General features: G+C 49.2%; 1 protein-coding gene across 1 annotated transcript; it reads right to left on the reverse strand.

The window, feature by feature from the left end:
- Positions 1-2,636: 2,636 nt before the first annotated feature.
- LOC102518647 (zinc finger protein 773) lies at positions 2,637-11,965 on the reverse strand. The gene is made up of 4 exons (XM_006194184.3): positions 11,562-11,965; positions 8,886-9,012; positions 8,306-8,404; positions 2,637-5,760 (listed from the first exon to the last, which is right to left on the reverse strand). Exons 1-4 carry the CDS (start codon positions 11,592-11,594, stop codon positions 4,619-4,621), a joined length of 1,401 nt encoding a protein of 466 aa, XP_006194246.3. The 5' UTR covers positions 11,595-11,965; the 3' UTR covers positions 2,637-4,618.
- Positions 11,966-13,041: the final 1,076 nt, after the last annotated feature.

Genomic DNA, 13,041 nt, shown 5'->3' on the forward strand with positions numbered 1-13,041 from the left:
AAATGATGGAGACATACGGTTTGAGGCCATCACCCAAAAAGTAATAAACAGTGATGAATGTGTAGAGGGAGTAATAAAATGGAAATTATCTGGTGGCTAAACTGATTGGATTGCACTGGAAACTGGGTAGATGCTCTCCTATCCAATTTTTTCTTTATGGACACCCAGCTTCCCTTACATGTAAATGAGGTTGGGGCAATGGAATATGGGCAGAAGTGGTGGTGAAATTGTCTTCATTATGTCTTCTCATTTTTGCTTCTCCACTGGGATATCCCCATGGGTATTAGTGATTTCAGTTTTCACACTTCCTCAGGATTTAGTCTTTTAGGAGCTGCAGGTTCAGGCTATGGACTGATAATGGGTTAGGGCCCTTGTATACGCAATTTTAGCAAGTTCCTGGTGATGCTGATCCTGCTGGTTTGGGAACCACTGAATCAGCACCATTTAATGTTAGTTCACAAAGACAATGCAAACAGGTTACAATCTTTTTATTATCTATTTTTAGTCGTTTTATTATGTTTTTTAAATTATATATTTTTCCTGAGGGTCTAAGAGGCCTAGGAGGTTTGCCTAAGGCCACACAGGCAGGGGTCTCCAGTAAGAGATCTCTCAGGTTGCGGCTTCGCCCAACGTGGCCGCAGAAATCTGGCGTGGTCCGTCTTTGGAGCCGCAGAGCATTATTTCCCAGTGTCCCTCGCGGTGCCGTCTGGCCTTTGATATGCAGAGTGTAACGGCCCGTCCTTACCTGGCAGCATGCAGGGGAGAAACTACATTACCCAGAAGGCCGTGCTTGTGCGTTGGCGGCGGACGTTCATCCAATGACCACCCAGGAGAGGATTTTCCTGGGGCCCGAGGAGTGGGGGCGGGACTTCCGGGGCGTCACAGAGGCGGCGGCGGGTCCGGTCGCTATGGGGGCGGAGACTTGAGTCCTGCGACGGGGCTGCTTCCCAGGAGGCTTTTAGGGGCCGAGGAAGGAAGGGGAGGAGAACAGGACTTCTCTCTGCGCCTTTGTCCGAGTTGTGACGCCGCCTGGCTGTGCGCCCTGCCGGCTCCGCACCAGCCCTCCCTCATCCAGGTGCCCAGAGGCGGCGCCTTGGGCCTTGTGTGCGGGTCAGCCCAGGACACGGCGGAACGGAGAGGGAGTCCGCGAAGCTTGAAGGCCCCACCCGCGTCCTCACCCAGTTCACGGGGTCCGATGGCGACAGATTCGCTGGGCCGGATGCAGGTGAGTGGGTGGTCGCCGGCCACAGGGACCCTCGTCCTGTTAAAGCCTCAGGGCCAGGGTATAGAGGATGCAGTCGTCCTAGGACGTTTCGCGTTCTCCTCGCTCTGCCCTAGAGTTTGGGGTACCCAGAGGTGAGTCATTCTTGGCCTATGGTCCTTAATCGAGACTAGGAATTGTGTGGAGCGCTTCCAATTTACGGAACCCAGTAGGATGTGGTAAGGAAGGTCTTCTGGGAACAAGAACTAGCATGTGCGTATGCTCTGATGTGGCACTGAAAGGGGAATGCTCTGGAGGACGCAGGTCTTAGGCTGTGTCTGTTGCGATTGGAGAGCAGGTGGGCAGGAATCATCCATGAAACGGCATATGAGGAGCTGGGCCTTCTGAGGGTAGTGGTAGCCATAGAAAGTTTAGAGCTGAGGAGGGAGATGCCCTGACTCCGGTCTTAATAGGCTCGCTCTGGCTGCAGAGAGAACAGACCTGGGGGGGGGGTGGGGGGTGCAGGGTGAGGGCTGATTGTTTCACTAGTGTTCAGTCACCCATATTTCCCTCTGACAAAATCCAATGATGCATATTTTAATATTTTTACTTTTATCTGGGTTTAATTCGCTATATATTTTGTTAAGGATTTTTTTTACCTATATTAATTAGTACTATAGTTCTGTAATTAGTATTTTTTGTACTCATTAAATTTTATATCAGTTATGATGGCCCTGATCCTCGTCTTATTTTCTGAAAGAACATGTTATTGTAGAATTACTTATTCCTTAAATGTTTTCAGAATTCACCAGTGAAAATATTTCGGTCTTTAGTATCTCTCAGTGGTATGTGATAACTTCTTATAGTTTTTGAGCATTTTTATTCCATTTATGTCTAAATACTTCATATTTTGATGCTATTATAAAGGATTTTTTTTCATTTTCCAAACATTCCTTGCTAGTATGTAGAAACAAATAATTTTTGTATATTAACCTTGTAATCCTGGGCCTTGCTAAACTCAAATCGTTCCCAATTATTAGATCTAGTAGCTTTTTACTGAGTAACTTGGAATTTTCAACATAATCATGTCTTAAATGAATAGACAGTTTTGGTTCTACCTTTACAATCTTTAAACCTTTCTATCCCCCTTATGTTACTAACACAGACCTCTAGTACAATGTTCAGTAGAAGTGATGAACATAGACATATTTGCTTTTTTTCCACAATTATCAGGGCAAAAGCATTAGGTTTCACCGTCAAATATGTTAGCTATTGGTTTTTTCATAGATGCCCTATGTCAGGTTGAAGAAATCCCCATCTAATCCTTCTTTGCTGAGAATTTTTATCGTTCTCTGGTTTTGAATTCTGTGAAATGCTTCCACTGTATCGTTGAGATGATTGCTTATTTTAGTCTATTAATATAAATTACATTATAGATTCAATTGTTAAGTCATCCTTGCATTCCTGATAAACAGCACTAGATTTATGATTCATGTGTTTATACATGTATGGCTGGATTCAGTTTGCTAAAATTTTGTTAAGATTTTGTTGTATCTATGTTCATGTGGGTATTGGTCTGTAATATTTTAATACCATCATCCACTTTGGTATTGTGTTAGTGCTGGGTTCACTTAACTAGCTGGGAAGTGTCTGAATCTTGTTTTAGAAGAATTTGTATATAAGTTGTACTATTTCATCTTTAAGTAGTTTGTAAAATTCTTACATGTTCCAAGTATGACTTGGTAGCTGACAGCCACCAAGAAAATAGGACTACCAGTCCTACAACAAGGAATTAAAATTGCCCAACAACTCAAATGAGCAGGAAACAGGATTTCCTTTAAACACTCCAGAAAAAAAAATCACAATCTTGCGAACACCTCGAGGTTAGCCCGGTGAGCCGAGGTCTCAAGACATGTGACCTACAGAACGATAATGTAATAAATGTGTGTTGTTTAAGCCATAGGTTTGTGGCAATGTTAGGACAGCAACAGAAAGCTAATACATCAACATTATTCTTTGAGTATTTCTTTACTTTCTAATGCAAGAATATTTCTTAGGCTCATGTTATAGTCTGCCAGCCCCAACCTGAAAATAGCCTTCTACCTAAGGAGTTCTGATTCTTGTTTTATGAAATGTATTCATAAGCCAACAAATGGACAGTAAATATTCTTAGGCTGCTTTTTAGGCTATCTCAGAAGAGATAGGGGTTATGTTCATGTCTAAACATGTCTACATAGATTGGGTTTTATCTGTATGTAAATCTGTAAGATTTCACAAGATTGGATGACTCTTAAGACTCCAATAGCATACTGAGATAAGGCTTTTCTTCCAGGCAAAGATAAAGTAGTATAAGAAAAAAAAAAAGACTACAATGCCAAAAGTACAATCAATAAAATAACAAATGGATAAATCGGATTTTATGAAAATTGAGAATTTCTACTCCAGGAAAGATACTGTGAAGGAGTGAAAACCAAAGCCACAGACTGTGGGGAAATATTGGTAAAGCACATCAGATGAGTAACTTGCATCCGGAATATCTTAAGAAATTGCAAGACAGTTCTTTTAATAATAGGCAAAAAACTTTGAGCAGTTAATTCACTAAAGAAGATATATGGATGGCAAATACACAGGGAGAAGTCATTCAGGAAATGCAAATTAAAACCACAATGAAATACTACTTCACAGCTACTAGAATGGCTGAAATGAATGGCCAGTGTCTTACATACAAAGGTCAACAAGGATGTGAGGAACCTGGAAATCTAGTACACTCCAGGAAGAATGTGACATGGCATAACTATTTAGAACACAAGTTGGCAAGTTCTTTAAAATTTAAATACTTGGATCAACTTCCAGCATGACAGTGTGAGTTTTGCAGGTCCGCTTCCCAGTGAAACTGGTGAAAACTATTTTTTTTAAAAAAACACCATTTAAAGCCCCTGGAAATGACCCTAAGGATATACAGCAAGTGAAGAAACACTAAATAAATGTTAAGAAAATCTAGTAGTATGGAAGTACAGCAAGAGCCAGTCACATCTGAACCAAGACCACTCCTTCTGCCCCCACTCCAAACTCAGAGATGAAAACCCCAGCCCAGACTGGTACAGCCAAGGACACAGGAAGCTCCCAGGCAGAGGGCTAGTCTCTCAGGAAGGGAGTATGTCACCAGTTCTCATCCCGCCCCAGTGTCCATGTTTGGATGAATGATACTCAGTTGTTGGCACAATCATAAAGGCTACTCTGAGAGCGTCTGTGTTTAAATTAGGTTGACAAGGAGATAGCACATACCGTGCACGCTTAAGGCCTTTCTCCAGTCCAAACTTTCTGGTGCCAAATGGGCTTAAGCCATTGGCTGAAACCTTTCTTCACGTCCCCTGTATTTGTAAGGCCTGTTTGGGTTGTGAGGTTTCTGTTGCTGAATCAGAGCAGACCTTTGGTTAAAGGCTTCTCCACCTTGGCTGCATTCAGGACTTCTGCACTGTGAACTTTCTGGTGTTGAATGAGGTTGAAACGCTGGCTAAATGATTTCCCACAGTTACTGCACTCATAAGGCATTTCTCCAGTGTGAATCCTCCGATGTTTCACAAGGCTGGAGCTGTGACGAAAAAACTTGCCACATTCCCTGCACTCGTAAGGTCTTGCTCCAGTGTGAACCCTCTGGTGTTTAACGAGGCTAGAATTCTCACTGAAGAACCTTCCACATTCATTGCACTTAAAAGGCTTTTCTCCAGTGTGAACTTTTCGATGTTGCATGAGGCTAGAGCTCTGGCTAAAAAATTTCCCACATTCACCGCACTCATAAGGCCTTTCTCCGGTGTGAACACGCCAGTGATTAATAAGGCTTGACTTGTGGCTGTAGAATTTCCCACATTCACTGCACTTATAAGGTCTTTCTCCAGTGTGAACTCTCTGATGTTTCATGAGGCTGGAGTTAAAGCTAAAGAATTTCCCACATTCGTTGCACTCGTAAGGCCTTACTCCAGTGTGGATTCTGTGATGCTGAACGAGAGTGGAGTTGTGCCTGAAGGCTTTTCCACACTCACTGCATGTAAAAGGCTTCTCTCCAGTGTGAACTCTCCGGTGTTGAATGAGGTCCGCGTTGCGGCTGAAGGATTTTCCACATTCACTGCACCCGTAAGGCCTCTCGCCGGTGTGAACTATTTGGTGGATAAAAAGGTTGGATTTATGGCTAAATAACTTCCCACATTCGCTGCACTCGTAAGGCTTTTCTCCAGTGTGTAGTCTCTGGTGCTGAACAAGTAAGTATTTCTGACCGAAGGCTTTCCCACATTCGCTGCACCTGTAATGCCTTTTTCCAGGGGGAGGGCCCTCCGCACTTTTGGTGCTTGTGTGCGGCGCCCCTCCACCATGAGCCACCTGATGCTTGTGAAGACCAGCGCCAGCTGGGGAGTCCTTCCCACCCTCCTCATCCTCTTCTCTTCTTAAGGGTTTCTCTCCAGAATTCAGCTTCTGCTGTTGGGGAAGCTTTGCTCTGAGCACTCCTTCTCCATCAGCACTCTGCTCAGAAGGTGGCTCCTCCATGTTAGCTCCACGCCCACAACCTGAAAGCAGAGAAATGCTGGTGAAGTGTGTGCAGAGGATGCAGACTTCGGCGGGCAGGGGCGGTGCTCACAGATGTGTCTGACACACCCAGTAATGGCTATTGGCGGGGAGGGAGAGCTTGCTGTGCAGTATGGAGCTGGTGAGCTCACAGACGTGGGGGACTCACGAGTAGCAGGGACAGCCTGTAGACAGGCTGTGAACTCCGCGACCAGGTGCACTGGGTGCGAGAAGGCGGGCCCCTGCCACACATTCTCCTTCCTGCCCTCCTGACTGGGACCCAGCGCCATTCAAGTGCTCCACTGAAGTCCCTTTGCACCTTTTCTTGTGTGCCCCACCCTGACTCCCATTCAAGGCACTTGCCCAGGGGTCCCTCCGTTTCTCCCCTGTGTGCTTGAGTCCGCTCCCTTGGCACTCCCTCCTGTGACCCCCATGGCCCTCGGCCTGCAGTGACTGACACCTGTGAGTATAATAAACTTCTATTCCCACTCTTCTCCTGTCTCCTCTTGTGGCCGCATCTGACTGGCCATCTCATAGAAGAACACAAAACGTTTGGCCTCACAAACAGGATGGTCTAGTCACAGGTGAGGGGGGACTTAGGAGATGCCCCTTACTGTGTGGCTTACTAACTGGCTGTCCCAGTCGGGCTCCACCATCTGGGAAGGCGTGGTGGCATGTTGGCATCCCCACGTGCTGCTCTGTGGTGCGTCTCTCAGGCACTGCCAAGGCCTTCAGACCCTAAACTGGGGGCCCTGTCCTCCTAGAACACCCTGAGACTCCACTTCTGGCAGCCCTGACTCAACGAGAGGCAGGGATAGGTTCTCCCACCCGGCACTCCCTGATGAGGGACAGATCGTCATAACTGGTTACAAACAGCATGAAGGCTTCACCGGGCATGAGGGTGAGAGGAGAAAGTGGGCAAGGCGCGCTGGGTGTCGCAGGGGGTTGCCTGTGAGCTGGTGTGCTGACCCGTGAGGGCTGGGTGACCTTCAGGGATTACTCGTCACACCGGCACTGGGGGCCTCCTCGTATTCCCCCTCAGTCCTAGCCAGAGATGCTGCAGCCCCGTGAGGAGGTCCGGCAGGCACCCGTGAGGGTCGGTGGCTCTGACAGCCTCCTCTTCGCTGCTGCTGCTCTCTGTCTGCTGATCCCATGGGCACTGGGGGCCCCATCCCTGCAGGTCAGTGGCTCAAGATCTTGCAGGCCAGGATCTTAGCAGGAACATTTAATTCCAGTGCCTCCCAAGAACCAGAGGAGGCTAGCCAATTATTTAAGGAAGGCAAGGGGTCAGGGTACAGCTCCATGCTCAGCATGTGTGAGGTCCTGGGCTCAATCCCCAGTACCTCCGTGAAAAACAAGAGAAAACATGTTTGTGACATTGCTGGGCTCTAGCATCGCTGCCTGTCAGCATGCCAGCTCCCCAGCTCCCAAGGTCTGGGAGACATCCCCAAAGGAGACCAGCCACCACAGCCTCTGAGTGCACCCCGCCCAGCTGAGTGAGCAAGGCTGCTGCCCGCCAGATGGGCCACAGCGAGGAAGGACCCAAGGTCTTTCCAGACCCAGCGGCTCAAGAACACGGGAGATCACAAGGAATTCTAAAGAGAAACTCATAATTTTATGAAACTAGAAATCCGGAAATTCTTAAGAGATTTCATTCGAAGAGATGGGGAAACGTGCTGAGTGGTCACTGAGATACAGCGCTTATGGTCGTTGGTTCAAGACCTGCGAAAAGAAGGGGAGCTTGTGCCCGCTGTCCCCCCTCCAAGACTGGCACTTAGCTCCTGGCTAGCATAGCTTCAGAGCTCAAGCCCCCCCACCAAGGCTCCAGTGCCTGACACAACCAAGATGACTGAAGACACCCAGCGGCGCCAGTGGCTGCCCTGCTGTGGGGGTCTGGCCAGGATAGGCTTTGTTTGGTTTCATTTTGGGGGTTTTTTGGGGGGTGGTAACTAGGTTGGTTGGTTGGTTTTTAATGGACATATTGGGGATTGAACCAGGCCCTCGTGCATGCTAAGCATGTGCTTCACCATCGAGCTATTCCCTCCCTGTCCCAGGCAGTACGTTTTATTCAGTGCCTGTTACCCATTAGTCACAGCCCCTGGTTGCCTTTACCTCTGAAGGAACCCAACGTGCAATTACCAAGGTGTCCATGAGGCATTTAAACAGCCCAGCCACTGCCCACAACTACTGCCAGGACCCATACAGGGTCCCCCCAGTTCTTTACCCACCAGGTACCTCCCTTTGATGCTGGGCAGAACAGGCAATATGTATTCCCATCTTAAGAGGACCCGTCACAGCCACAGGAGACACCAGCTTGGGCACCTGTACAGCAAGTTCTGTCAAACGAGATCAAATCGTGACTGCCAACCAGCGCCTGGCAGCAGCCTCTCAGATCAGGGACACACTGCCTGTTCTCCACAGACCTACAAGTCTCTAAGCCCAGATGGGCTCGGATAGCACACTGGCTCGTGAGCCCACTGGAGCGACTCCGGGTATGACTGGAACCCATCCCAGAGTTTACACTTCCCGCTTCCTCCCTCCAGGTACCTCTTGGCACGGCTGCAGCCCTGACTCCAGGGGGAGGCAGAAAGGGCTCTTCCCACCGCTCCAACTCAGTAATTTCACAGGTCCTAGAAGATGTGAATCCTAAGGGAGGGACAAGACAGGCAGGTCAGAGCCGCCAACTCCACAGCACACCACAGGAATGAAAACTAGATATTACAAAAAAGAACCTTGGAAAGGATCTTGTAAGGAAAAACTCAGCCCAGCAGTGGCCATGTTGGTGCCTCAATTCCTGGCCCAGGTAGATCCCATGCCAGCCATAGCGAGAGGGCAGAACTGGGGACCAGTATCCCCATGGGTTCTCACAGGGTCACCAGGCCAGGGAGGGGCCAATAGGGTGTGATGGCATCAGTCTAACTGCAGCACCTCTGATCCCCAAACCCTTTCCTGCACAATTCTGGGGCAGCTTGGGGACAGAAGGGGTAGAGCACCCAGCCCATCCTGCAACTCATAATGCCTCCTACCAGACGTGGGGAAGGTGCAGGACCCGTAGTCCCGCTCTGTGGTGGACAGGCCTGCTCTTGGAGAAGGGAAGGGGGAAACCTGTGGGGTGCGAGGACCTTACCCAGAGAGGCCATCAGTGCGAAGTTCTCCAGCATCACACTGCGGTACAGGAGTCTCTGGGTCTCATCCAGGAGCCCCCACTCGTCCCAGGAGAAGTAGACGGCCACATCCTCAAACGTCACTCGGCCCTGCCAAGATGGGGATGGTCAAGGTTATATGCAGCCTCCTTTCCTAGGACTCCAAGCGTATCCCCCGACGCCCACCCTCCTCCCAAGCTCCCCACCTCAGAAGGATACCCAGCCCTGGTGTCGTTGATGCCCACCCTCGGCTGTCCCACCCATCGCTGTGTACTGCCCTCAGCAACAACAGGCAGTGGGTGGGCAGGTGCCATCTCAGCTCTGGGCCTGGCCTGCAGAGCCTCACCCTTCTCCTGCCAGACAATTCACCCGGGATCCTCCAGACTATCCTTCCCAAACACAACGAGAATTGATCACCATTCTCCCTACAGCCCCCAGTACAACGGCCTGAGGCCATAGGTTTACACGCTCCCCCAGCATGTACATCATTCTTTACACCACACCTCCGACCCCTCATTGTCACCACCACGCCTCACAGCAGGTATTGGCCTCGCCACCGGCCAGTGTGCACAGGGCATCCTGAGAGTGCTCAGCAAATGAATCAGAACCCCACCCTGTCTGAGTGCCGCAAAGGCCCTGACCGCCAAAGGCAGCTCCCAGGCCTGCTCTGAAGGTCTCCCTACTTGGCCCTTATCCCTGCTTCACCCTCAGCCACCTGGAACCACGCACAGATCTCAGACACCTCAGCTTCGTCCACTTCTGTGTCCTCTCCCCAGTCTCCGCTCCCTCTGATGCTTATTCGAAGTCCAGGTCCACTTGTCTCTCACATCAGGGCTACAGCTGTCCTGGAGTACCCCATCTGATCTCGTGCTAGTCCCTGGCAACCATGTTGGGCCCCAAAGGCTCACCCAAGGCCCCTCACACCGTCATCCGTCCTCAGTGATGCCTCTTACTAGCTGTGTGACCTTGGGTAGATACTCCACTTCCCTGGGCCTCAGTATTGCAATCTGTCAAATGGGGATTATAATGCTGTCCACTCAATGGGGCTACTGTTTGCATCAAACTCACCTCCATGCTTCAGGTACTAGTGTTGACTTTTATTGTCCTCATAAGTGATGCTTTTCTCGACACTGCCATGCAAACGAACGGATAGGTATTAAAAATGTAGTTTTTTTAACATGCTCTTTAACTAAGAAAACACGAGATTGAAACTGTTTGATCTAATCAAATGGATGAGCAGCATATTAAGACTTCAACCATTAAGTGCTTATACCTCTTAATTTGTTAAATCCATGTTATTTGAACTGCCTATGTATGTATATGTATATATGTAAATATATACAAATGTATGTATACACACATTATATGTATTTTTACCAGTTAGGATTAAATGAGTACTTATTTCATAAACTTAAAATTTAATAAATTGGGGGCCTGGATCTGAGAAAACTGAATAGACATTAGTCCTGTTGGCAACCTGGCTGCTACACTCTGGAATGGGGCCTTTCCATTGGAGCAGTTACTCTTCCCTCCTGCCCCAAAAGCTGGGAGAATTTAGGCACTGAAGGGGATGCTCGACTAGCTTGGCTGACTATTCTTTTTCCTCACAAGGAGTGGAAACAAGAGTCTGCTGAAACTGGAGTGCCAAATCTGCATCACTGACCATCTCAGTCTCCATCCCAGTCCCGGGTCCTTATAACCCATAACACTCCACTCCTGTACACACCAGCCAGAACAACTTCAGAGCACAGGAATTCATCCGTCTGGAGGCAGTCCTACCCTCCAGGCTCATGTGAAATAAAAACTTTAAGATTCTCCCTCCTAAATATGAACCCCAGGCCTTGCCCTGGTCCAGGCCACCACCCACCATCCCTTAGATATCTCCAGTCCAGCTCCCTCCCCAGAACCCCATAGATGAGTGAGCAAGCCACCCATGTGACATCTCCACTCTGGGACAGCTCAGGGTTACCATGTCCAAAAACCCAACTCCTAATCTTTTCCCTGAAACCTGCTCCCTGCACTGAATTCCCCATCTCCATTCTTTCAGATATTCAAGAAACAACAGTGCCAACCAAAAAACAGGATTGTCCTTCCACTTTTTCACAGCCTCATCTGGTGCACCAGAAGTCCTGTCTGTTCAGTTTTTAAAACCAATCAGAGATCTGATCATCCCTTCCCTCTTGCTCCCCAGCAATGGTCCAGTACCCACCAGAACTCTCTATTGTATTGACTTCCTCACAGGTCTCCGTGTCTCCACCCCCATCACCGTCTGTTTTTCCCTGAGAAGCCTTTGGAAAACTCGACACATAGACTGAGTCTCTCATATCCACAACCGAGTGGGGCCACCAGCGGACTCAGAATGAAGGGCCAGCTGCTCGGCCTGCATTTTCGCGTGAGTCGTCCTCTCGACTGTTCGTGCAGACTCGAGACAAACCTGAAGGTCAAGGCCCAGAGTTCAGTGACTGTTCCAAGGCTGTGACTGTGCCGGAACCTCTGCCTGTAACCCTCTCTCACACCCCATCATACTGGCTGGCAGAAATGGGGACCCCACCCAGAGCTCCCTACAGAGCTGGACCCAGGGGCCTGAGCAGGGGACGATCAGTGGGGTCTCTAGTGTCCGGCGGGAGAGGGCGGTGCGGGCCCGGAGGACGCGCGTTTACCTGAGGCGGGTCCCTCAGCGCGGCCGCCGCCATCGGAGCCCGTGGGAGGAGCGGCACCGGGAGCGGAGGTCCCGGTCGGGCCCCAGCAATCCCAGTCCCCGACCCAGAATCGCGAGACCCCCCGGCGCCGCTGAGGAACGTCAGACCCGCCTCAGAGCAAGGAAGACAACGTCCGTCTCCTCTAGCGCCTTCCCACTCTGGTCACCTCAGCTCGACAGCAACCTTTCCGGAGCCTCTGATCAGGCTGACCGACAGCAGAATCCCCGAAATGACCGCCCCTAAGCCGACGCCGGAAGTCCCGCCCAGCGGGTTCTGCACGTCCGAAACGTCTGTTTTATTGGCCGAGAGCCACCGCGGCGTAGGGCAGCGCCTTCTGGGTAATGTAGTTCCCAAACCGCCAAACGTTGAGAAGTGGATACCGCTGCAGAGATGGCGGTGGAAGGGAAATCCGGGTCAAGAACTTTGCCAGTCTGACATCTGGAGACTGTCCTTATTATAGATGGGCCTGTATTTCACTGTTCCTGAGCAGCCGGTGCTGCAGTTTTTCTATCTCTTGAAGGAATCAAAGAGGATCTTGAGGGTCACAATAAAACCTTGGAATGAGCCAGTTACACATTACCAAAGTTCCTTTCCAGTGGAGCGCCCAATATCAAAAACGGTGGTGAAGCAAAGACTCTGAGCTCTGGATACAGGTGATGAGATAGCCAAGGATCCCAAGTGTTCACCTCCCTCCATTACCCCAAACTCATCTGTGCCCTTCTCTACTTAAGGGCCCAGCATTGATGTTCAAACAGGACAAAAAGCCTCAAACCCAACACTTCTCTCCCCCTAGCGTTCTCCTCTTCATCCCTTCTTCGTATTCCACTACTCTTCCATTTCCATGTTACAAACCCAACTCCCTGCAGGTGGGAAGGATGCTGGACTGTTGTTGACACCAGGCAGCTGTTGATAAAAGAGATGACAACACTTTATTATGTGTTCTTCCACTGTCTCCTTTACCACTGACTCCTTTATTCGTGTCCATCTTCATTTCCCAGATTTTTCTCTTCTAAGTCTCATATGTAGGCTAAGCAGTGACGAACTTCATCACCACTTTGGAATGACTCATGAGGACAAAAAATAATGAAGTTTTCGCTCCTTCCTGGAACTTTCTGGAACTAGGTGTTCAGTACTATCTGATTCTGGAAAGTAGGAGGGGAGATGTCAAGCTGGACCAGCCAAGGGTGGTCCATCTCCCTGATACCTAGTGACAGTTTACCCTCTCAAGTAGAGAGGAGATTCTTATCGTGATCAAATGACAGATCAGGCCAAACAAATACAGTTAATGAATGAACTGGTTTATTGAAACTTACATATAAGTGAGAAAAAGTGGGCAGAGACATAGAGAGCCAAATGTAAGTTAATATACAGAATGAAAGTAAGCCACTGGAGTACAAAGGGCTAGTGACGGACTAAGTCCCTGTGAGCACAAATGGAAAAG

Source organism: Camelus ferus, chromosome 9 (genome assembly GCF_009834535.1).
Source record: "Camelus ferus isolate YT-003-E chromosome 9, BCGSAC_Cfer_1.0, whole genome shotgun sequence".
Classification (NCBI taxonomy): Eukaryota; Metazoa; Chordata; class Mammalia; order Artiodactyla; family Camelidae; genus Camelus; species Camelus ferus.